The sequence below is a fragment of the Streptopelia decaocto genome, assembly GCF_964273445.1.
Source record: "Streptopelia decaocto genome assembly, chromosome: 3".
Lineage (NCBI taxonomy): Eukaryota > Metazoa > Chordata > Aves > Columbiformes > Columbidae > Streptopelia > Streptopelia decaocto.
In genome coordinates this window covers 55,574,033-55,600,505 of record NC_138656.1, presented here as the reverse complement: position 1 = coordinate 55,600,505, position 26,473 = coordinate 55,574,033, and the positions used below count along the sequence as shown (strand labels likewise).

At 39.7% G+C, this 26,473-nt stretch overlaps 1 protein-coding gene across 2 annotated transcripts in view; it reads left to right on the top strand.

The window, feature by feature from the left end:
* The window catches only part of CNKSR3 (CNKSR family member 3), a 63,012-nt gene extending 40,726 nt beyond the window's left edge, over positions 1–22,286 (top strand). Inside the window, exons 5-13 of one of the 2 annotated variants that reach the window (XM_082048297.1) lie at positions 898–939; positions 2,783–2,902; positions 4,685–4,744; positions 7,445–7,513; positions 8,291–8,437; positions 10,613–10,737; positions 13,087–13,295; positions 13,770–13,859; positions 15,403–22,286. In XM_082048297.1, coding sequence (XP_081904423.1) covers positions 898–939; positions 2,783–2,902; positions 4,685–4,744; positions 7,445–7,513; positions 8,291–8,437; positions 10,613–10,737; positions 13,087–13,295; positions 13,770–13,859; positions 15,403–15,701 — 1,161 coding nt within the window. In that variant the 3' untranslated portion in view covers positions 15,702–22,286. Of the gene's footprint in view, positions 1–897; positions 940–2,782; positions 2,903–4,684; positions 4,745–7,444; positions 7,514–8,290; positions 8,525–10,612; positions 10,738–13,086; positions 13,296–13,769; positions 13,860–15,402 lie in introns of both variants that reach the window. The other variant, XM_082048296.1, reaches the window with a different exon arrangement.
* Positions 22,287–26,473: the final 4,187 nt, after the last annotated feature.

Genomic DNA, 26,473 nt, shown 5'->3' with positions numbered 1-26,473 from the left:
TTTTGTATATCCAAGGTGTGTCCATATCTGGGGGACTGTATTTTATTATTATTATTTTTTTATTTCTGTATTTAAAAGTACAGAATAGGGTTAGGAAGGAACAGAACAAGAGTTGAGGATGATTAGACATGTGGAATGGCTTCAATTCACAGCTCCTGGATGCATCTCTCAGGCATTGTGTGCTAGTTGTGCAAGTTGAGATGTCAAATGGCAAATATCTTGGAATTTAAGCTTATTTAAATACTTGGGGTTTGGGGGTTTTCTCCTTATAGATATTGTAAATCTTATTTCATTATTTACTGGCTGTTTTAACTTTTAGTCAGAGAATCTAATACTGTTCTTTAGTTCAACTCTTACAGAAAACGACTTCTGTAATCTGTTATGTGAATTTGTTTCAGTTTAGAGACTTTTGTACCTGGGTTGTGTAAAGAATGCTTTGTGTGCAGTCCTCTGGCCTTCAGGAATGTCATCGATAGCATATTTTTAGGAAAACAACTTTCCTTTCTATTTTTAACAATATGATTTAGATTTTTGATGCCTGGGACAGAGGAGTGCCTGAGTTGGGGTTTATCAGTGTAAGGCAAGCTCGTGTGCCTGACCTTCTGTGAATGTAGTTCTATTGTGCAGGGTTCTGCTTTTCTAGAAGAGTCTGCTACTGTAATTGAATCCCATGTTCTCTTAGTTTTCAAGGTTTATTATTACTTTCTACTAGGGCCAGAAAATAGTTGTTTAACAGTACATTGGAGCCCTACTGGGTGAAACTTATCTGATTAATCTCTGCAGCATGAATAACTATTCAGTTGGAGGTCAAAGTGTCAGTTTTGCAGAATTTACAGAGATTATATGTTTATGCATTTATTGGTTAATGTAGGGCTTTTGTTCTTGTTTTGTTTTTAGGACTGCACTGTTGCTGACATGGAAGATAAAGTTCAGATTGTAGTAAGTACACATTTCTGTTGAAACTCAGCTGTCTGCATTCACATTTATCTCAGCGGCTTCTGTGTCAACTGTACTGACAACAGTTTTCCAATCCCACACATACAAGCATATCATGCAAGTAAACCTTGTTATGGGTCATTTAATGAATATTCCTAACTGTAGAGGAGATCCATGAAATTTGAACAGATGGGTAGTGTGTGCGATAGTACGGAGTCAAATATTCCTTGAAGAACAGCTATTTTTCAAGATAATTTAGTGCTTCCATTTTCAAGGGGGGCTAGTGCTGTAGGATGATTGTAGGCTAAATAAACTGATTATGCCTGTGATGTGCATTTTGTGCCTTAAGAAGCAGAGACTATGCCTTATTAAGCCTCTTCATGTAAAAAAGCTGCCTGGCCACAGTTTTGCCTCTGATTGTACTCGAGCTTGAGTTTTCAGGGTTATTTGAAGCAGCCTTGTGACCAAATGAGGAGCGTCATGGAATGCTTTTTATATTTTGCAACAGTTAATCATCGCTTCCTGCTTTTGACATGAACCAGGCTGTGCTCTTTGATAAGGCCTTCCGCTAGCTCATAGATGCTTAGGAATTGAGTAGCACAATAACTAAAAATAATTTTGTCCATAAATAATGAAACCACGTAACAGGGAGGTTTTTGCATCTTTCCTTTTCCATTTGTGCACACCCACGTTGAAAGTAGGTATTGTTTTTTGGAGTTCCCTTGTTTGATCAGTTCCTCGCATTCACACTTGAGCATTGTTTTGATTTATTTTATTGCTACTATAATAAATCTGATGTAAAACAAAACCAAACGCATTGGAACTATTGTTTCCAGGGACCATTGTAATCCAAACCAATGTCTTCCTAGGAGACAGCTCCCCTTGTCTGCTTTCACATTGTGAAAGGTGGCTTACCTTGCTTGGTTCCCTAACCTTGTATAACTAACTACTGTACTGCATACTAATCCTTCTTATCCTTTAAGCTTTTAGAACCTACTTTGAGTTTCAGCGTTGCTTTAATTAATTTCAAGACCTAAAACATGCTGTGGGATGTTAATCAAGTTTGAGAGTGTAGGCATGGCACAGATTTTTGGACAGTGTGGTTTTTTTTTTCTGATTACTAACCAGCTCTTCTGCTAGTTAGAAGCTCTACAAGACAAAGCTGTTCTGCATCTGACTTTACTGACACACACAAAAGGTCAAAATTTGCCTTTGGTTATAATGTTGGCTTAGGATCAGTTACGTTTTGGTCAAAAGGAAATATGAATCTTGCCTGTGTAAGCATTCCAGAAGAGGTCAGCTCAGAGGCACGGTGGAGAGAACTTATGCTGAAATGCTTAAGTGCTAGATGTCCTACCTGATACTGTAAAGCTTTGTGCAGATAAGTCAGTGGCCAGCACCTCATTTTTTCTGACTCGTGGCCAATTTTATTCTCTTAGCTGAAATAAAGAACAATATGAAAAACTATTAATTGTTCCCACAAGGAATCATCAAAATGTTTCAGTATTGTAATAGGCTATTAATATTTTGGTTAAAGCAAAGAAAACCCCAACCCTGATTTTTTTTGCTGTATTTTGTGTGCTTATTTTTTGGAACAGAGGATGTGTTGGTATCTGTTAGCAATGGTGTGGCACTAATGGAAACAGGTTGTTTGTATGAGGTTACAGTAAGAAAATAAGCATCTACAGAATAGATCTGTAAAAATGAATCTTCTATTTTGGTGGTTCTTAACTACACTGTATTAGTGGACCAAGTGTTAGTACTCAATGCCTTTCCATTTTTGAAAGCTGAAAGAAGAAGCCAGGAGAGAAATACTATAACTGGTTTTTGTATGTTTTCGTTGTAGGCCAAGGCTTTAAATGGCATTTGTGATAAAGCTATCCGATCAACTACGGATCCGTTGATGAGCCAGTGTGCATGTCTGGAGGAGGTTCATTTAACCAACATTAAACCTGGGGAAGGCCTGGTAAGAACCAATTCTGGAGTGTCCTGATGTCCCCACTGTTTAATATGTAGACTTGTGAGCAACTCTGTGTGTGTGTGTAGCAGGATATTTCAAACCCATTGGTATCCTTTGGGGAACAGGAAGAGGCAAGGGAGGGAACTCAGAAGGTGAATTGTCAGGCGGTGTGCTGGAGTGGCTGCCAGAGATGGGTGTGCATGTTAATAGGTTTGACCCCAAATAGGATTTTTGATGAAGTGTTTCAGACTTGTGTTTTAACCAGGGTATTGGGGCATTTAGAGATGCTTGTGAAATCATACATTTGATTTTTGCAGGTTACTTAACTAGGTTTTTTTTGGGTATGGGAAGGAGAAGATAAGAAATTTGAATCTTTTGAAAGACACTTTTATGTATGTCTATAGCAAGGTTGTGTAAAATGTGAGGATTGTTGAGATTTGCTTTTATCAGGAATATGGAGAAATCCTTTTAAGTGTTCAGTGGTTAGCTTATTACTGAATCTAGTTCATTCAGTGGATGCTTCTTAGCTGAGTGTTGTTGATGAGAAACTGAGTTTGAAATCTTGCTGAATTTTCTGTCTGGGAAATGGACATGTTAGAATGAGTTGGAGGGAATTTAAATTAAGTGCATTTGTATTTCCCCCCAGCCCTGGAAGTGAAAGAGATGAACACTTTTAAAGGAGTCTTTACAGTCTTACTGTGCTATATAGTTTTACCCAGGCCACTCAATTTGACTGAGTCAGTCATGCATTCTTGAAATTATGGGGACCTCTTAGTTAATGCATAAACTACAACAAAGCAGAGTCAGCCTAGATTGCACTAAGTAAGGAAGAATGAGGTAGATGGGCAGAATTGGATACTGACAGGCAAACAAGGATGGGAATTGGCTGGAAAGGAAGGGGCAAAAAAAAAAAAAAAAAAAACAAATCTTACATCTTTCCTTTCATAGCAAGTGTGGTAACTTCAGGCAGATGAGCTGCCTACGACTCCTGAATAACATCCAGTTCTGTAGAGCTCAGTGTGAGTGCTTCTAACAACAGATAGAGGTAGGAAAAGTAGAGGTGTATTTGTTCATAAATGATGAAACCATTGTACTGGTCACTTCTTGTGGGGAAATCTCTGCAATTATTAGTTCACAGTCTGTTGGTGACTTTTAATTTGGTGTTCATATGGTCAACACCCACTTCATCTGTTTGTCCTAGCATTCACATTCAGCATTAGCATACACAGCCATAAATACTTAGTTCTGCCAGAGCTTTCACTGCTTATGTCAGCACTGTTACAACGCGGTTTGTATATTGACCCGCCAAGGGAAGTGGTAATAGAAGGCATAGGCAATATTTGTAGCCCACCTCTGTAACTGTGCTTTGTATGGAGAGAGCTGGTGGCTGTCTAGTAAAACCTGTAATTCTCTAGTGCAGACAGTGCAATAAGGAAATAAAGTTTTGTACAAGGCCAAAGACTGACAGGGCAGAAAAACAGCACTGTTTGGTATTACCAACCAGACAGTGTTTCTAGATTGCATTCCATATATTAGTTTTTTAAAGTAATTACAAACATAATAATTAATTACATTAAAAGTGATCTGTGAAGAGGTGTAGAATGTTGTAATATTAGACCACACACTTTTCTAGGGAAAATGTGGGAATTGTTAAGTGTTTTTAATAATGTTTTCAGTCTGTTGTCAACGGTTGTTTAATCAGATAAGCTACATGTTTGGTGGTGGTGTGTGGTTTTTTTGTGTTGTTTTTTCCTTTAAACTTGTTTTTAATTTTCTACTTACATTTAGGGAATGTACATCAAATCAACTTATGATGGATTACATGTAATTACTGGAACTACAGAAAATGTAAGTGAAGTAAATATAGATTAACTCAGGCTATCTGACAACAGCTTTGAGTTTGACTTTTACTACTTTTTGCTGCTTTGCATGTGACTTTCATTATATTATTGCTTTAAATCCTATGTGATGCATCACTTGTTTATCCACAATTTGTAAATATATTGTGTCTGCGTGTTTCACTGTTAGTCTAATTAAACCAGTTTCTGCAAATGCATGAGTTAGTTCAAATGCTTGGCATTAAAATAATTGCTTTAATAAGTTACTGTATCTGCTATTCTGAATGCTTATGCTGTCTTACTTAACAAACCCTTGAATGTATTTGCTTTCTGCTGGCAAAGGCAGTCTCCGCCAATGGGAATGTTTAGGTGGTAGTGTATTAAATTCAGTAATGAGTAATGAAATCAATGAGTTGTCCAGTGACACAATCGCCTTGTTGATTAAAAAGACTGCAAAAAAGTAAAACTTTTAATAGTGGTCTGTTGGAAGAAAATGGTCAGCACAATAAGCAACTGTATTTTTTTGCTGCAGGTGGTTGCTTGTGTTTTCTTACGGTGTGAGTTCTCTGTAGCTGAGACTTTATTAAAGGCTTCTGGGCAGTGGTTGCAGTGGACCTCTGACCAGCAGCTGGGGCTGGTGGGTGATACTGTGGTGCTGTCAGAAATTCCACTCTACAGAAGCAGGGGCTGAAAGAAAAAGGAGTGGAGGAGCCTGGCTTTTGCAGCATTGCTTTTTTTTTTTGTGTGTGTGTGTGTGCACAGGAAAGAACCAGTGGTTCTAGTTGTACCTGTGCCAAGTCCAGGGACCAGGGAGGAGTGGGTGGAAATCTGTGCTTGCTGAAAACTTTTATAGCTCTTTGCTGTTGCCCTGGCATAACTCTCTACGGGGTCTGAAACATAGACGGAGGACACTTTGTTAGCCATTTCTACATGTGATAAATGTGAAAGAATGTAACGCTGACTGCTGCCAAGCTCCGTGTGGGTGTAGATCTCATTCTGGAGGCCAAAAATGAGTCTGTATTGCTTCTATAGCTCGGAGTGTTGATCTAAACTTCTACTTTTTAAATGAATGTTCATTCTTTCTTTGGAGCAACAAAACTTGGGAAGTGACAGAGAGCTGCAAACAACTGGTGACTTTTGGTGTCATGGGATCAGGCTGGGTCTTTCCTTGCTAGGTTTGGAATGGTATTTAGTAGCTATCCCTGTTGGAATGTGGTGGGATTGCACCCCAGTACTGTATACTGGAAGGACTGGGGAAGTCCACACATATTATACCAGTCAGCTAAGAAGATTCCAGGATTCTGGAGTTGTGCTGTCCCACTTGTGACTTCCTGTGTCATGTTGGCCTAGATCTAAACTTTGCTCTTTCCTCTGTTCTCACAGTGTGATTGCAGCATCTGGTGCGGTAGCTGGCAGATGTTGTAGGAGTCCTCTGTGCAAGGGTCCCCCACCCTCCTCTCCAGACAGGCTGTTGACTGCTCAAAGGACAGCTTGAAATGAGCTTTGTTTTTCACAAACTTGACTTTGACCCAGCATTTTTTCATGATCTTGGTTGACTCATATATACGCAGGCTTCCACTGAGGCATTTCCTCTCAGAGCAAGTGAGAAGACAATGAAGAAATGGGGTTACTCATGAGAGCTGGAGCCTCCCACAAATTCCCCCATGTTGTCTTCCCTTGTTGCACTGTTTATTCCTACAGTTCCTTCTAATAAAAATGTTACTTGAGCTCTAAAGATATGATAAGGGATGAGGATAAGGGAGTCCTTAATCCAAGTGCATAGTTGTGGAATCACTAGGAAGAGCTGACCTGCTGCAAGCTGGTTTCTCATGGGGTGCTAGGGGATGGGAGGAGAAGTTGGCCTGTGGCCAGTGTGCAATGTACCAAGGTAGTTTGCTTTTGCACTTTGGGTGTTGTCAAGGCTGGTCAGAGTTGGTGTATTATATCAGTGAGACCATTTTTAATAGTTGCAGTGATAGCTTGTGCATGGTGCCAGCTATAGATAAATCTAAATAAATATTGGCACGTTTAGCTCTTCTTGCTAATGGCTCCCCAGAGCCTTTTTTTTTTTTCCCAGAAATTTGTGTTTTAACGTGTATTATTGTTAGATTGGTATTTGGTATTGGAAAACACTTGATGTATGCAAGCATGTATTTTTCTCTTTTGACCTTGATACAGGTAGATAATTTGACATTAAAGTTAGTAGCTCTTATTTACATTAGGAAACAAAAAAGGAAAGTGAAAGAGATCTGGTTTGTGGGCTGGAGGATGTTTGGTCCTTTGTTCTGTACATTCAGAATCTTAGTGTAATTTTTTTTTTTTAAATCTGTATACATTTATTTGAAAGCTAATTTTAAGATAGGTGCTGTGTTAAGACAGGAGACTTCTCTGCAGTCCTCTGGAACTGTGGTAAAAACTGGAGGCAAAACAGTGGAGATCATCTGGTGACTTAAGTAGAACTTGGCCTCTGACAGATGCAGATCATGCCTTCTCCCTTTCTGTCTAGTTCCACTAGTATCAAAAATCAATCATAAGTTGAATTCATTTGCATTTTCAAGTTTTGAGTGGATGTAATGTGCGATCTGGCTGTGTGAAAATTTTCAGCAATGCTCTTCATTATAGATACAACCTTTGAATGAGCTTGGTGGTGTTTGTTATGGGAGGGAAGGAGATCTTCTGAAGCATGTACCTATTGTCTTCTTCTTTGTAGTCCCCTGCTGATCGATCTCAAAAGATTCATGCTGGTGATGAAGTGATCCAAGTCAATCGTCAGACTGTGGTCAGTAACAAACAGCTTTACCAACCTTCCCTTCTGATTGCTTTCCAAAACTCCCTCCCCAAGGGTTCTGAGTGGATGGGGCATGGAGGGGAGAGAGGGCATGGTTCTGGTGTTTTCCTGTTGAAATCTTTGAGGCTTTTCAACATTTTGTTTTCAAGACAAATTTTACTTGGACTTAAAATTAATTCTTTGCAATACTTGGATAAAACAAATATGCATAATTTTGTGTTTAAATGCTGTATGCGTATTAAAATATTTTGTTACATTTAAGGCCTGTTTTAAAATACCTTGTTACAACCTACTGGAATGCACATAAAACAGCTTTAAAAATACCCAAATATTTGTCAAATCATTTGCATCTGGGAGCTTAGATAAAATTATTACAGTTTTGCTTATCACAGGTAAGCAATTTCAATGTGAGAAAGAAACATGACAAAATTAATTCTCTGTGAATACCTGTGTTACTCAATTTGAGCACATCCGTGTATCCTTCTAGGACTAGAGGTGAGGTATAAAGAACGTTGCTTGGTATCTCAGTGTTTAATTTGCAGCTTAAGTGGAGGTCTTTATTTGAAACAACAAAAAGAAGATCCTTCCAAAGAAGGAACTTTCCAATTTTTTTCTTCATTCTGGCTGTTTTGTATCTCTTTTCCCTCTTTTTAGGTTCATGTTAAAACAGACAGTTTGACTTGGGGCATTTGGGTTTTTCTCATTTGTTTGCTTTAAGAAAAGCAACACTGGGGAAAAAAAAAAAAAAAAGATTTTATTCTCTTCCAGGTTGGATGGCAATTAAAAAACCTGGTGGCAAAGTTGCGAGAGAATCCTGCTGGCGTTAGGCTGCTTCTTAAGAAACGTCCTACTGGCTCCTTCCATTTCACGCCCGCTCCACTGAAGAACCTGCGTTGGAAACCACCCTTGGTGCAGGTGAGAGGCTGCCGGCTCAACTGTACTGTCGAGATGGGAATGCCTTGGTTGCAACTTGAAAAAGAGAAATACCAGAAATTCTCCCAGGTACTTATGTTTAAGCAGAGGTCAAGGAAGTTTAGGTGACATGGCTGTCCTCTTCTGATTGCTGGATAAAAGGGAAAATGTTCTTCGTTTTGGTGTGGTGTTTGTGTGTGTTGTTGTTTGTTTTTTTTTTTTTTTTTTTTTTTTTAAATTTAAGAAACTCAGATAACGCCCACTTCATACACAAAAGGACTAGGTGTGCTGAGCCTTTTAATCAGTCAGCATGCCACTGGGAGAACTTATCTGAGGCAAAACTGCTGAAACTGCTGATATGTATGGAATTCATCAGCAGAGAGTAATAAATGCTTCCTCTGTTTAGCAGAGTAATAGATTTTTGCTGAAATAACTTAGATTATTCCGTGTTTTTGTCCTCTTAGTCTGTTGAAGGGTGGGAAAGGATGTTTTTCAATAAGGTGTTTTCAATAAGTTGTTTAAACTGCTTGTTTAAATAAGATTTGGTTGTTGAGCTATTCACACACAGGGTAATAAGCAGACAGGGAAAGTGACATTAATAACACTTTAACTATTTTGAGAATGGCTTGTTGTATTAGGAAGCTTAAGGCTTACTTCTTACAGGGGAAAATAATCAAATTTATCTAAATTGATAACCTGGAATAAAGAAAATCAGTGAGTTCCCATTCCTATTCCTGCACAGACTTCCCTACATAGCTGTGAAGGTAACTTATCAGCCTGTGAAATGCCAGTGGCTATCTGAAATCTTGATGCAGGCAGATTTAGTACCCGAGGGAATGGCAGGAAGATGTGCCAGGGGAGGTTTAGGTTGGACATTAGGAAAAGGTTCTTCACCCAAAGGGTGGTGGAGCACTGGAACAGGCTCCCCAGGGAGGTAGTCATGGCTCCAAGCCTGACAGTGTTCAAGAAGCAATTAAAGAAGCCTTCAGATGCATGGTGTGGATTTTGGGGATGTCCTATGCAGGGACAGGAGTTGGACTCAGTGATCATTGTGGGTCCCTTCCAACTTGGGACATTCTTTGACTATGATTCTATGAGATTTCTCTCGAACTTGGCAGAGGATGCACACTTGACTCTTTTCTCATCCTTTCACCAATGTGTGTATTCTGTTTTTGTGGCATCGTGCCTGTTGGCTAATCAGACCCAAAGGAAAACAAACAAACAAACCCCCAAACAATAAACAAACAAACAAATAACACAAGCAAACACCCCCCACACCGCCACCCTGGCACTCTGAGTTTTTTAGAGTTACCAAAAGAAAGGACTGTGTTACTGATAAGAAGAGTTGAGGTGGGCTGGGATATATAATAGTCTGTGCCAAGCAGCATTTCCTTGGGGGAATGGGTGGTTGGAGAAGCCAGTTAACAGTTCTGGCCTCCAACACGTACAGACTGGTAAAATGCAGATGCTTGTGCAGGGGTTCCACTAGCTGAGTGACCAGTGGAAAAGCCTGGGCAGGTACTTGGCAAAATGGGGAGAGTGCTGTCTTCTTGCATGACAGAGGTGAAAGGGTCCTTCAAACCTTTGCTCTCCTACAGGCAGACAGGAACCTGGCAAGACTCTGGGCAAATAGAATTGAGACATAAAAAGCGAAATGACAGACTTGCTTAGATGAGCAATACCAAATATATTTTTGCTTTGCTTCCCTTACTCTAGTTATATCACTTGATGCAATTTGTGGTGAACTTAACCATATTCCTGCCTGTGCCCATGCCCCAGGCATTGGACTGTATGGAATAAGGGTAGCGTGAGCTGGCTTTGTAAGTCTTGCAGATCATATCTGTATTTAACAAATCGTATTTTTTTAATGGATCTGACAATAGAAGAAAGGGGTTTTGTCTCTGTTGTGTTTTCTGTCTATGGAATTTGCAGGAAAAATAAAACTTGAAAGAGCAAAATATTCTTGAGCAATACATTACCTGTGATAGGATTTCTGTAGGAGGAACTGCAAAGCTAGCCAAAACTGGAGGTGGAGAAAAATATATGCTAAGAGTTTTTAACATGTTTATTAACTATACAAATAGTCATTCACTAGGGGATGATATGGTACTATTGAATTTTTTTTTTTGTGAATGATAAATCAGTGCTCAGATGTTTGACAGCTATCTAACTTTTCAGACCAGCCCTTTGCCAACTTCAACCCAGTCACCAGAAAGCACCATGGATACCTCACTGAAAAAAGAGAAGCCGGCCATTTTGGATCTGTACATACCACCTCCCCCAGCTGTTCCATATTCCCCTCGGTATGTGAATAAACATGCACTAGTGAACAAAAAACTCCTTTATTATGCCTATTTCTGAGCTGACTTTCTGTTAAAGCTCTGTGCAAATTAACTTGAGGAAATTGTAGATCTTGCAGACTTTATTCTAGTTGCTTAAATGCATAGGTTCGCTTAATCTTATGCTTAAATGCATAAATTACCAGGATCAAAATAGATGTTGTTATTAGAAAACTGTGTGCCGCATACATCAGAGTTGTTCCCAAAGCATGAACGGATGTCATCCATGATTTTGTTGTGGGGTTATGTTTTTGATTTTGTTTAAATCCAACTGCACGTAGCAAGAAGTAATTTTTGTCTGTAACTTTTTCCACTTTTTTTTTTGTTGGTGTTTTTTTTAGTGAGTTAAGTTACTGTTGTGGGAGTTAGGATAGAAAAAAAACTTGTTTTAAATTGTTAAACTTGGAAGTTGTACAAACAGGAATGTTCCCAATGAGGGGAAGGGAGAGTCAAGTCATTCGACTTTATTTTTTTCCCTGCAGTTTAAGCTATAAAATGCAGACCAGTGTACACAAAAGAAGGTGAGGGATGTGGGGCATGCTTCCTGCCCTCTCTTGACACTTCAGGTTACATGTAGATAGCCCAGCACAGAAACTCTGACCTTTTTGCCACAGGACTGTTATAGGAGGAGAGCTTGCCTCCTGTCATTTAAGGTCTGATACAGAGACAGAGGTGTTCTATTAACTGCAGTCTTCAGGGCAGTACTAGGCTGGAGGGAGAGAATTTCTTCAATGTGGGGTTTCTTTACCTGAAGTTGGATCCACCTTCACCTATTGTCTCCCTGTTTTTCATGTTTATGTGTACTCAATTCTTAAATTAAAAAAAAAAAAAATCAATCAAGTTTCTTGTCATAAAAACACGAATGCGTATTTAACAGCAGAGTTTATAATGTCTTGGTCTTTTCCTTAAATTTTTACGTATCAAGCACATCGGTCAACTATGTGCATGAGCTCAGTTTATCTCCTTTCTAAAGAGTCACAAAATTATATCCGGCTTCAGATGCCTTTAGACCTGAATCCCTGTTGACAGGGAAGGAAGTAGCAATGTGAGCTGTAAAACTTGCCCTGGATGATGTGTGGAAAGGGGAAGGCTTCTTGACTTTTCAAGAAAGCAAATGTGGAAAGCTGTGGTACCCAGCAAGAAGAGAAAAGGCATTTCTCTCACCTTCTGTTTGGCTATTTAATTTCATCTCTGCATGTTTTGTTCTTCTCTTGAAACTGTAATACTTTTGTGTGGTCATTTCTTCCCCCCTCATCATCCTGTTCTCCTCCTTTCCTGGTACGGACCTTTTCTGGTCCCACTGGCAAGGCAGAGCACAGTGGCTGTTTTCCCTCCACATGGTGGTGTTGTAGGAGAGCTCTCTGGGTACACATGGTTGTGATGTAACACTTCTGTGCAATTTTTTCCCCAGAATCTCCATAAATAGCTCCCTGCCATTCAGTGAGTTCTAGAATTGTTCTTGATAGCAGAAAAAGGTGGTATGTGCTGGCCAGGAGGCTGTTGTGAATGTGGGGGTACGTATGTGCTTAGACAGTCACCTGTCTATTTTTATGCCTGACTTGTCTGATGATCGCTTCATGTACTAAGATTGTAGCATGTACAGCGAAGCGGGAGGAAAAAAACTCGGAGAAATCCTGACTTGGAGAGTAGCTCTTCTTCCAAAAGTACTCACAAGGACTGGTTCTAAAAATGTCTGTTCCTGGCCTTTGGAATGAAGGGTAACTCTGGAAAAGGGAGTTTCTTCAGAAATTGTTCAAAATTCTGTGTATATACACAATGATTTTTGGGTTTTTTTACTGAAGCTCTCAAGGAGGTCTCACTTTTGTATATAGAGAGAAAACGGTGAATATCCAGTGGCAGTTATTGTGCATTGGGAACGACCAAGAGGCATAGTCCTTTAAATGGAGGCAATAGGTGTTGCCATTACACAGAGATGGATAAATCCTTGTATGCACTCCTCTGTCACAACTGTGTACTGAACAGACAGTGAATCAGGAGCTTTGATACCCTCAAGGCAGGAAAGTCTTATTTCTCAAAAGCTTTTTCTGGGCTGGTACCTCTAAACTCCTCTCTGTGTTAAATTAATGGCTGATTAAAAGTGAATTAACATGAGGGAGGTAGCTTTCTTTCCTCCTTTGTAAATATGTTTATAATGAAGTCTTCTATCACCTGACTTGTGTTTTTTTTCTGCTTGACTACAGCACAATGCCAGTTGTCAGGAGCGTGACTGGGGGCTAGAAGTATCTTTCAAACCTACTCATGTCTAGTGTGAACCTCTTTTAAGCTACTAACTGAAGTGAAATGTCCTTTCAGAGATGAAAAAGGGAGTTTTGTATATGGAGGAGGCAACAAATCCAGTCAGCCCCTACCTGGGTCCAAGGGTGCCGAGTCTCCCAATTCTTTTCTGGATCAGGAGAGTCGAAGGCGAAGGTTTACTATTGCTGATTCGGATCGGTTGCCTGGGTATCCCATAGAAGCAAATATCCTACCAGCCAAGATGAGGGAAAAAACACAGTCTTATGGTGAGTTAATTCCTATTTCATTGCTGCTGTTATGATGAACACTTTGGTCAGTTTGGAATAATTTGTTAGAAAAGTGCTTGTTGGACTTCATGGATATTATGGGTAGTTTGTAAAAATTGTGAATATAATTCCATATCTGAAATAATTTCACTTAAAAGCAGTTATTTCTTTAGTAAATGTTGTGCAGCTGGGCTCTGCTGCCATGTTTGGCCATTTCCTTGCATGTCTTGCTTATAGCTTTAGGTCATTATGTCCACCGCTGCTGTAAATGAGCAAGAGTGTGACTGTTCGATTTTGACACATTGCTTTCTTATATTTCACCAGTGGAAGTAGTTAGAACTATTTTTTTTTTTTCTGCAATTTTAACTGCTTATTGCTGTACCTCTCCTTTTGTGTAACTGAGAAAAATATCAATCTAAAAATTGGTTTCCTAAACTTAATGTAATTCCTCATAACCTTCTCTATTGCCTTTAGGAAAACCCCGTCCTTTGTCAATGCCTGCTGATGGGAGCTGGATAGGAGCTGCAGAACCCTTCTCTAGGCCACGAGCATCAGGGAGAAAAGGCAAGGTTCTAGGTCTTGTCCCTCTTTCTCTTCCCTTCCTCTCCAAAATTTAATTGGTGTGAAGAGGATGTGCCTGAATTAGGAATGAAGAATAAATGTTTTTGTATTGCTGAACTGATCCAAGATGATGATTGTTGGTTGTAGCAGGAATGCCAGATGGTGGTTGTGAAATTTGTGAGGCCATTCAGTGGTAGGGCTCCAACTTTTGTTGTTCAGTCCTAGAATTCTTATGAGTATTAAAAGTAGGGCAGATCTGTACTTGTCTCTTATAGCACAGGTTTACTATTTTGCTCTTACACACCAATACTTCCCTTTCTTATGCATTTAGTATTGATCATAAAACTTCTTTTTTGGATATCTGTTTGTTTAGCTCACTGTGGTAGGCTATTGTAGAAGCAAACTTGTTCTCAAAAGTAAAATGTAGGGCCTTTTAGGAGTTGCTTTTTTCGTGAATGCTGTTAGAAAACAATATACAATGTATTTCAAAAAGATGGATGCAATTTGCGCTGCACTGCAATTACAGATTAGGTCCATCTTTTTGAAACACCCCTTATTCTGCGGATATCACAGAAGGGGAGAAAGACACAAGCTGATAATGTTGGCCGTTAAGTTAGGTGGGTTTTTTTTTTTCTTCCCTCATTGAGCTTCTCTTCTTCTCCCCTTTTACATCTGAAAGACTCTGAGCCCTGTTAAAGTAAAAAATAGGAAAGGATGACTCTAGTTTATTCTTGAAATCAGTTCTGAAAGCTGATAGGAAAATATAAGCTCAGTTCTATTAATGCAAATATAGAAGCTGATAACAAGAAACAGCAACCTGGAGGGATATCAGAAACAGGCTAAGTAACAAGTCTAACAGAATGATCACCAGGTGGCAGGGCTGTTTTTTGCATGCATGGTTTTTTGTTTGGTTTTGTGTTGACTTTTTTAACACTTGAAATGTACTTAAGTGCTGCAGGCTTGTGTGTAAGCTGTTTTGGGTCAGAACAAAGACCTGCCTAGCCCAGTATGATGGACATCTCTAGCAGCAGCCATGACTATGTGTCTAGGGAGGAGTAAAACCAGAGAAAGTATTGCAAATTGATAGTCAAAACCAGGGAAGTGCTTACATTTTTAGCTGCAAAATTAATTTCTGTTGTCCAATGTAATATTTGTAGCTTTTAAGTTAGTCTTGAGTCACATTCAGCTAAATGCAGATTCAATTCTGGTCTATCAGCATCTTGAATGACACATGTTATGAGAAGGATTTGCATGAAGGTCATCTGTACTAGCAGTTTTGATGTGTGTGAATCTGGAATTTAACAGTCAAACAATATCTGTGTGTGAATTTCTTTTGTTGTTCTGTGTGTTGCTTAAAAAAACATTAAAGATGCAAAAAGCCGTAGGTCTATAGACAACTGCTTGTGTCCATGTGTGTTTTGAAAGGTACCAAAATCTGGGTAATTTGAAATATAACCAGAAATTTTTAAATAAAAATAGAAAATGTTAAAGGAGGGTTTTGTAGTCAGCAATAATTGTTTTGTTTTTTTTCCTGTTGTTCACACAGGTGAAGAAGTCCTCTGCAGGTACTTCAGTAATGAAAGGATACCCCCAGTCATTGAAGAAAACCCCACCACACAACACCCCCTCTCAAGACCAGTGTCTGACAAGCACTTAGTGAGGGGAACGGATTATATTCGAGGCAGCAGGTGTTTTATGAATACAGACCTCCACAACAGTGCAACAATTCCTTTTCAAGAGGAGGGTGCTAAAAAATCCTCTGTTACATCGTCCACAAAATCTTCTTCTGCAGAGCCCTCGCTGCTGGTCAGCTGGATCACGAGACTGAAATTGTTGACTCATTGACTGTTGTTCACAAGACTGTTACCAAGTGCCTTTGCTCATCGGTCGGACTTCTCTACTTTTCAGTTTAACTGATGCATAGTGACTAATGCAGTGTTCTTTTCCTGGAGAATCTTACACTTTTGCCTTTTTGTTTGTGATTTTTTTTTTTTTTTTTTTTTTGATGGATCAGAGGGTTTCATGGCGCAAGGAGGGAGGAAAGCTAAAGGTTAAGTTCCTCTTCCTGGCCAAAAGCTGAGGGCATTTATTACCCTGGAAACGAGCAAAATTTCAGTGATATAGAGGCCACACGTGACCTGAAATACACAAAATGACTCAGAGGAAATCATTATGTTACTCTAAAGGGGCACTTCATTTGTCTGAATGCTCAGAGGCTGGTGCGACTGACGGGTGTCAGAGTACATAGAGTTCAGCAAAAGTTGTGCTGCTCTCCTGACCAGGAAAGGTAAGCAGGGAAATGGCAGTTTCATGCAAATTAGTGAAGCTGTTGCAAGTGCTGCATGAGATCAAGCTTGTGAGAAAGAAGTACTAGCATTGCCATTCTTTCTCTGATATCCACAGATCTTAGGAAGCCTTAGGAAGAGAGTTCTCTTACTCAGAGATCTTAATAAGTTGGACCAATTTAATTATAAATCAATCCAACCTGCAATAGAATCCATTTTATTGAAATCACAGTACCAATAAAGAGCGCTGAACAGCTGTGGTGTTCATCCATAAAGAGATATGGATTGCTACAACATGCCAAGGAGATGCATCTGTAGAGGTGGTAAAAGAATATATATTTTTCCTTAATTGTTTAAGAATGATTTGCTGTTAACCAAAGTAGGCTGTTAAAGACAGTCCTGTTGGACTAATGAGAATTTTGACAGTGGTTCAGTTTTTGAATGATGTATTGTTTTTATGAGAAAAATGTGCTATGATACATTACAATTGTAAGACGTCTTGCTATTTTCTATATAGCTCAAATTTTTCCACCTCCAGAATTTTAAAGTAGCATTGGGTATTTTGGGAGGAAAATAAAACTTGTTTAACAAAAGAGGAGGATATTAAAGAGGTATTGTTTAAACCTGAATGTACATAAGATTGTTGGTATGCAAGCAGTTGTGTTTAAAGTAATTTAAATGTTAAATATAGTTGTATATATTTTTTTCACTTAAACAGATATAGTTTGTACCTTCCTGTCTGCAGTACTTGGCACAGATTAGTCAAATGCAAAGACAAAGCAAGTCTTTTTTACTCCTCACTAATTGTAAGACTAACTATTTTTGTATAAGATGCATTGCCAACAGCCTGTAGGCCTTTGGTCTTGCTGAAGAAAAGAATAATTTCTATTTAATAATTGGTGGAGAAAGAGGGAAGTTAAATGTCCGTTAGCATTTTGGATGGGGGAGGAATTATGTGGTAACATCAGTGTTAAAACCATACCATGATTCTGGCTTGTGAAAGTGTGACCATTCTGCTGCAACAAGTTAGTGAAGTTGTGCTACAACCCTGCAGAGACACAGGGTGTTAAATTCAGTTTTCAATTAATTATGTTTGATTCTGACTCACTGGTGATTAGGTGGGGGCTGGTTTGGACTTTTTTGATCAATGCAGAATATGATTTGCCTGTTTTGTGTCGCTCTTCTCTACCCTGCAAAGACAGTAGCCTGTAGTAGAGATGTGGCCAAACACAGCTGCAGTGCAATTGAATCCTCCATGAGTTCGGTCCTGCCTCTGAGGAAAGGGCTGAAATTGTCATGTTGCATGCAGTGTTGTAGTTTATTGTCCAGCCCCAAATTGACTGAACTGTTTTAATTTAATGTACTTCAATATCTTTTATTTAAAGTCAGAGACGTTGTCTTAACAAGGCTTTATAATAGAATTTTTGCTTATCTTTAATGTACTGTTTTCCATGGTTTAAAAAGTGAATGGTGGGGATGCACTTTGGTTTATGCATTCATGCATATTGATGTGGAAGATCTATAGGTGCACTCGGTTTCTTTGAGTTGTACCCAGGCACATTTTTAAGACACTGAAAAGTTTTCTCACTTCATTTGGCTAGGTTCTCTTGCAGTTTGATCTATGAGTAGTGAAATAAGTTTGCCCTAACTTAACAAGTAGATTGAAATCACTGCAGCTATGAAGAAAGAGGAATTTATAAGCATTTAGGCAGTGACACTTTCAAAATTGGTCTTGTTGCCAAAATACAAGCTAATTCTTCCTTCACCACTGAAAAACACCCCTTCAAACCAACAACGAAACAAACCCAACCAACTAATGTCCTTTCAAGTTCATCCTCTCCATGTTCCAGTGTCCTAACCATGCTGAATTAAGGTACCAAATTTGACTGTTTGTCATTTGATCATAAGGATATCCAACAGTTGATTGTCCAGGGAGAGAATTGCCTGGCTCTTACGAACAGGGAAAACAGAGGTTCTTTTCTGGAAATTAACAGAAGTGGTATTGTAGTTTCTCAGAATCACAGAATGGTTGAGGCTGGAAGGGACCTCTGGAGATCATGTTATCCAAACCACTGCTCAGGCAGGCCCACCTAGAGGTGGTTGTCCAGGACCACATCCAGACAGCTTTTGAATATCTCCAAGAATGGAGGCTCTGCAACCTCCCTGGGCAACATCTGCCAGTGGTTGGTCACCCTGACAGTAAAAAAAGTGGTTTTCACTTTTCAGAGGGAACCTCCTGTGTTTCAGTTTGTGCCTCTCACCTCTGGTCCTGTCACTGGGCAACACTGAAAGGAGCCTGGCTCCATCATCTTTGCTTTCTCCTTTCAGGTATTTATACACATTGATAAGATCCCCCTGAGCCTTCTGTTCTCCAGGCTGAACAGACCCAGCTCTCTCAGCCTCTCCTCCCAGGAGAGGTGCTCCAGTCCTTTCATCATCTGGGTGTCCCTTTTTTGAATTATTTCCATATATCTCTCATACTGGTGAGCCCAGAACTGGACACAGTACCCCAGATGTGGCCCCATGTGTGCTGAGTAGAGGGAAAGGATGCCCTTTCTCAATCTGCTGGCAATATTTTGTTTAATGGAGTTGAGTTTCCATTGTAAATTAGCCAAGACCACTGAAAACAGTCATGCATGGTTTCTCAATCAAGAAGGCAAATTATGTTGGGGTTTTTTTCCCCCTTGTGCTTTATCCATCATTGTTGATGGACTTTTGGCCATCGGAGTGTATGTATGCAGAAGAAACGTAGCAGAACATGATATGCCTGGTTTTGTTGCAAAAGCCATATCCTTACTGCTGTCAACTTACCATGTACTCTGGTATGCTACCTTGGCTTCTTAATATTCTTGTCTGCAAGTACTGCTTACTGCTCACTATGCTGCAAACCTTTTGATTTAATATATGGCATGTAGGAGTTTCTCTGGGAAGCTGGCATTTTATTTGCCTCAGTGGAGGTTTTTGCTTTTTTTTTTTCTCCTTTTTCTCTTCTTCTTTCTTTGATTATCAGATAGAAAAGCTTCAATAGCTGTTCTGAGAAGTAATTAATAGGCTATTTTAGGTTGTGGTATGAATTGTAGATATTGGACACAAGTACCCTTCCTCCTCCCCTTTACCTCTCATGACTTTTTAATGTGGTGACTTCAGTTAGAGGAACAGGCAGTTTAACACACTAAATTAAAATGTGGCCATATCTCAGGTTTTAGAAACATGAGGAGGCAAGTGCAGTGGAAAGACTTATGGGAGCAGACTCTGCTCTTTCTAATATTCCTAAACCAGAAGTTTACAGCTTTCTATGCTTTCTATGCTGGATTACCAAAAAGCAAATGTATCAAGAAAACTTAAGTACAATAAAATAGGTAGCTGTAACTTTAAGCACTTGGTAAGGTGAATTAAACACAAGACCCTTTTTCCTTTGCCTGTATAGCTCTCTGATATATGTAACTTGAGTTTCTTCCAAACATCTGCATCTTTTTAAAGACCTGGTCTGATCTTGCTACACCAGGGTAGCTGTTAATGTATTGGCTGCAAGATTCTCCTCTAATGGAAATTTTGTCAACTGTTGTTGGGCTTTATCATTCACTCTAGAAATCTTGATTCAAAGTGGAAGTGAGTTTTAATAGACCCGTTTTGTCATTTGTCCTAAAAGAAAGGAAGGAATTGAAGAGAATATCTGTGGAAAACATGCACGTAAATTATGTCAACTTCAAGGGGAAGTAACAGTTCCCTCCTTTCCTACGTGGAGAGGGGAGGAGGTCTGAAGAACTCAGGAAAGACTAGAGGTCCATAGCTACCTGCAGCCCTGGTATTTCAAGGGAAAACTGCTGTTCCCTAGCCCCTCCTCTGATCAGTATTAATCAATATGGCCATCACTAGCAGAAGGAACCTCTCTTAGCTCTTCAAGGACATTCTGGCAGTTGCTTTGCCTATGAGTATGTCACATCTAAGCTGCTCTGTTCCAGCCCATGGAGCCTTTTACGATGTGGAGTGGTTGTATGTGACTGAGAGGTGACTACTAGGCAAGGGTGTTTCTGGGCTCAGGTATGCACAATGTCAAAATCATTTCTTTACCAAAGGAGGAAGCATGTTGCTCTTATTGTCTTTTCTTTATATTTGTCACAAAATGTTAATAATACTAGAAAGATCTTTCCCAGAGAACTGAAGGAGTAGATGGGGGAAACAGGCTATGAACAGGAGGTGGGCTTGATGTTGTGTAGAGAGCAAGTGTGCAGTTGCCAGTGGATGATAATGCAATTGGTTGAATATGCTGCTGCAGGTGTGTAGGGGCAGCTAATAAAGTCGTATATTTTGTTTCAAAGAAATGTTGAAGTTCCTCACTGCATGAACACCAAATGAGGGGGAAAACAGAAGTAGATGCGTAGGAAGAGAAATAAAGTGAAGTTGCAAGGAAGTGGTAGAAAGCAGATCTGTAAGAGCAGCTGTTGCACTATTCTATGGAAAGCACTTGGACTTCACATGATATGCTTCTCTATGTGACCTCTCTTCCCTGGGAAAGAATAGAGATTAAAACCCTCAGCTTTCTCTGTGTCTGTGCACAATATGCAATATTAGCCAGCTGATGTTTAGCAAATAGCAACATGGCACAGATCATTTACTGCTATTGTTATCATTTGGGAGAAATGCTGCTGTTATTTTGGGAGAAAGGTTTAAAATGCAAGAAAAACCCATAGCAGTGCATGTCACAATATTGCCAAGTGTGGTTATTTTTCTTCTTTACAGTAACGGCTCCTGTTATAAGTTCTAGCGTACAGAGAAGTGTTAAAAAGTCAACTTTTCCAGATCATTCCTTTTGCATGTTAATCTCATTCAAAGAGGGTGAAATCTGTCCTGTGTTTATGAAATAATTTCTCCTACCTGCCTCTTCTGCTCTTCCTCTTTGTACAATTTTAATTGAAAAGCAAGGGGAAATGTCTGAAAAGCCTGTAGTCTCAAAGACTAGTGCACTTTCTTTGTCCAAGATGTTAAATTTGAAATATGTTGATAGCTTAACTTCTTGTTGTGTATAATGAATATGGAGGGTGATTTCTAATTTGGGAGTTTAAAAAAACAAACAAAAAAAAAAAAGACCACCTGCAGATATAGGAGTAAATCACAGGCAATATCTTTCTATCTCAACCTGAGAAAAATGTAGGTAACAAGTTAGAAGCTGCTATTATGTGGAAACTTGGCTCATCTCTTGGTATTGAAGGTACGTGTATCTGTTATATAAAAAACTGTGCCTAGGTTGACTTCCCTAATGAGTACAACATTTATCCAGGTAACCTGCGGGTATAGTACTTTACAGTGCTCTGAATACACTGCCATGGTGGCAAAACAACACAGTTAATTGGAAAAGGATTGTAAAACACAAAAAAAAGCAGAAAAATAATATTTGGTACTCCTGAATATATGTATAGAAAGGTTTCGGGGAATGTGCACTTCAGAAATGCCGAGCAAGCTTCTGTTTTAGTCTGTAGAGTATTTGCAAGCCAATACCCTGGGTGTTCCCTTACATAAGCATTGCAAGAAAATACTATTCTAGATGGTAAAGTACAAGAGGCAATACTGTATAGAAATGAATACTAATGGCTTGTAGAGACAGAGTTCAGGGCAATTTTTCAAACAATGTGTTTCCTCTAATATTATGGATAATGAAATTAATCAGTTTGAATTCTGGATGACCAAAAGAGGTGAGCATAATACTGTGAGAATCATACTAATTTTGTACTAATCAATGAAATGATAACCTTTTCTTCCTCCTAAGCAGGGCTTGTTCTAAAAACAACACACTTCATAAGCTGGGTGCTCATTGACCAGAAAGAGGAGGGGAAAAAAATTACCTAAACCTTAGCCAAACCAGGAAACAGATGGTGAAGACTGGCATTACTGTTGGAGAGGATAAAGAATTTTCTTTTTGCAAAATTTTTTTTTTTTTGATCCAAGTCTTATGTCCTGTTTTTATTAGATTGCCAACAGGCAATCTTCCCAACTTGCTCTATACCTGTGGTCACATCCTGAATAGACCAAGTTAAATGTCTCATCAGGCTTTTATCTGGACCTTGCTGATAAATTCAGCTCAAATATTTCCTGCAGGCTTTACTTCCTCTGGGGCTTTCCTGTGTTAATCAATCAGTCAATATTTGGAATCTCTTATGCATGATCTGGGCAGCAAGATTTGCATGCATGCATTCTCTGAACTGCCTTTGCCAGCAGTATTGGTATATTGGAGGAGGGTGAGTGCTGGCTTGTGCTTGTGGTTTCTGCACTTACCGACATACTCCACTGTACATCCTAGTGCATCACATCTGGGTGTGAGTTAGAAATGGTCATGCCCAATTGGAAAGAAGTGTTGCGTCTTTTGGAGTAAACTGATTTTTTTCCTGCTATACAACTGAAGCTTCTTTCTTTTCTTTGGTCTGAGTTTTCCTTTGCATGTGCTGTGCTAATGGAGCATGTACTCTGGTCATCACATAGAAATGCTTTTGTCATCTTGCAAGCTCTAAGGTTTTATAATTGACAAGAGCTCTCAAGAAAGCTATTGACTTAAATTAAAATGTAGAAAGAGCATTCCAAAGGGATTCAGAGGGGCTGGGCTAAGCTGAATGTATGGGTCTGTGTGTTGAACGCTGTTTCAGCTGTGTAGCAGTAACTGCAGAGAAAACAACCCACCTAAGTGCTACATGCCCATTTGTTTCTACTGCTACTTTTGTGTGGTGCTGGAATATGAAACAAGGGTAGTCACAGTACTTATATATAGTTCCATGCATGGCACTTGAGCTGTAAGATGCATGATAAAAGTGATCAAGAGCTGTTGTCAATATATAATTTTGCCAAATTCTACTGCCTACGCTGCTGCTGCTCCATCAGTTTAAAATAGTAACCCCTCTTTATCCTGTCATCAGCACAGTGCAAACCTAGCTCTCTGGCAAGTGTGTAACCACCAGACTTGCTGCCTTGTGTGATAGTCAGTAACTGCTGGTGATATGGTGTCATTCCCACAGGGCGGCAGGCAGTGGTCTGAAAGCTTAGGTAGTTTGGGTTACTCTGGACTCAGTCCAGAAGTGGAAAGTCAGATTTTAAAAAAATATTGATGGGCTAATATCACTTAGACTTGGGATTTTTTAAATGCATACTAAGTATGAAACAGGCAGGAGTTGTGTGTTGCACATACTTTGCCAGTAGGAAAAAAAAAAAATGAGGATTACATATTTGGTGGAGGAAAAAACCCCAGACCTTTGGGTGTCCTCCAGTTCCTGCCAGTGGCTGAAATGTGTTTGTTTTAGCATGACATGGAATAGATATAAACATTCCTTTTTAAACCTCCTTGTGTGGCCACCTCAGTTTTTCAGGATGATGTAAGCCACTGACTTTCCCCCTTAGAAGAATTAACCTAATATATTTTTTTGGGAGAGAGGGCAAAGGTGATTCTTAGGTGATTATCTAATTTGTTAATTGGGTGTGGAGATAGAGGAATTAATCATGAAACAAATGCTGGACAGTGCTCTTTAACAGGGAGAATCCTTGGGGTTAGTCTGTGATTGCAATTTGTTTGTTTCCTGGACCCTGTAGAGAACAGAAGTTCACCATGCATGGTAGCAGTTTGGCAGCTAGGTGGTAGCCAAACAATCAGAGGACAACCAAGCCCTACTTACAATGCCACTTTCAGCAAAGTGGGTTAGTTGTGGTGGTGTGTGTTTTTTTTTGTTTGTTTTGTTTTGTTTTATTTGTTTCCCTCCTCCCCTAAGTGTAGCCCTCCTTCAGTACAGCTGGGCCAGAACTGTTGAAAGGTATCTGGAGCAAACTTGATGAGATCCTGATGGGCTATGTGGGCTATGCTTGTTGCTGGCACTTGACTGCCACATGTTTTGATGTACTGTGGGAGTGCCTTTGCAGGTAATAAGCCTCAGACCCTCATGACCCTCACTTGGAGGCTTTTTTGTTTGGGAAATATTTACTGAGGGCAACAGAAAATGTCAGAGTCTAAACTAATATGTGTATTTAATGGCTTTTCCAAGTAATGGCATGTTTTTTGGACCTACTTAGTAACATGTTTCCCTTTATCATCCCCCATTAGCTGTTTATAGTGCAAAGGCTTCTAATGAAATCTTTGCATATTTTCAGTGAAAATGTTAATAATACCAGGTAGTCACAAATGGTTCATGAAGTTTTATCTGTAAACTGTAAAAAACCAAACAAACAAAAACCACCTTTTTTTCTACCTTATGAATAATAACTTAATGAATGATAATAATAAAGGTTTTCTTAAGCATAACACAGCTCTAGCTGAGACTGTCTACCCCAAGGCCACTGAATGTCCCACTGAACATGCAGAAGTTTTAATGTCTTCTGGCACAGATCTTGACTGTTTGTTTCTGGTGGGAAGTTGATGTGAGTTGCTATAGCTTACTGAGTAGGATAAGAAAAAAAACACTGATCTCCAAAATGAATTATTTCCCTTTCCCTTCTTCCTCTGTGACCTTCCCTTCCCTACATTAAGGCTAAGGGACTTTCCAGGAATTTCTTGTACAAACAAACTGCTATAAAGCTTTTAATATTTATAGCATAAGCTAGTTTGTTTTGTTGTCCAAGATAACTTTGGCTAGAGCTTTCCAATAAAAATAGCACTGCCGGCAAGACAGTATTTTCAAGCTCTTGACTCACATAAGAATTCCTCTCTGTTTAGTAAACTATTGGTTTAGACTCTGCTTTGAAGCTCCTTGGACCACCCCAAGCAGCCCTTGGCCCTTTAGATGCAAACACATCGGCTTCTTATCACTGGAGGGAAAGAAAGGTCTGCTTTTTCCCCTAGGCCTGAGTTTTGTAACTCTGGATTCCCAGGCCCTGTTGGAGAGATGGGCACAGACCCACCACACAGGCTTCCTGCCCTTCCCTGCCTGCCAGCAGCTAAAGCAGCAGTCCCTCTCTTCCTCCTACTCAGGTGCTGAGTGATGGGCCTCTGCTTCAGCTTTCAAAATACAAAATTTGAAAGTTTTTGGTTGCATATGAGAAAAGTAATTGTTCAGGGTTGGTTGTTTTTTTGTTTTTTTTTTTTTTTTAGAAGTAATAAACACAAAGACAGGAAGTACAAACATTTAGGATTGAGTACATCAAGTTTTTCCTAGTTGGAAGTCTTGCCTGGGATGTTACTGATGTGACTAGGCATTAACCCTTAATGCAGCAGGCCACTGGTGAGCTCTGTGGTCCCTTCTCCTACCACCATGCAGGCTGGTCTGTGGCTTTCTTTTTTTGAGAGATGGTCTGGACTTTTACTTAACAGCACCTGCACTGACAGCTTCTGGCTGTGCCATGGTGGAATTAGAGGATTTCTTCCCTCCTCCATTGTGGCTTTTTTATGAGCTGGGGACCAGGTGAGACTTGCTGCCCATTAGCAGGGAGACAGGGGAGGTTGATGTGGTACGGTGGGTCATACACCTGGTCAGCATCAGCTGTGTGGTGTCCTGTGGTGAATAACCTGCACTTGGTTGCTGTGATTGGTCCCAATGAGCTATGGGTCAGAACTAGCTTATGCATATGCTTGAGTAACAAACAAATCTGGGACTAGAAAACTAAAAACTAGGTTGAAAGGATAATGTGATAAGATAAATGAGCTGTTGTACTTGGATTTGCAAAGTTTGTTTTCCTGTTGAAGTATGGGGATAGTTTGGAGGGATGATGTGTCCTATAACACAATGTTAATGCACAGGTAAGGTGAGGAAGCCGTTATTTAAGAAACAAAGCTTTGGCGGCATATGAGCTCCTCATATGGCATGGGCATGATTGATCTAATGTTGTGCAGAAAGGCCTTTATTAAAACAAAGTGGGCAAGTAAGCTGGGGTGGTCTGGGAGATGCTGTGAAAGGAAGCACTGAGGCAGACACTTGGGGGGTGGGGGTTCACACATGACTGAGCCTGGTCACAAGAAATGCATTTGGCTTGCTGCTGACTGGAGTTTGCTGTTGTGCTTGGGATGGTATGGTTTCTGTGTGGGGAATAAGGCCTCTAGCAGGATGTGTAAGAGGCTCAGGTTCCAGTATTGTGACTCATTTTCCCAGTAGTTGACCAAAGAGGGGGAGTGTGATGGGAATTCATGATGAGAAGTACTCCTGTTGTTGTCAAGAAATGGTGGGGAATGAAAAAACCATCACCACAAATTTGAAGTTCAGAAAACCTGAACCAATCCTGGTAACTGAAGCACATGGCATGTCACATAGCTCACTCCTGTAAATGTGGATTTTTTTTCATCTAGTTTCCAATGAAGTATTGGGCATGTTTTCAAAATGTGGAAGATTTTGGACACCTTCTGATCTCACACAGTGCTTGCTGCTCACATAG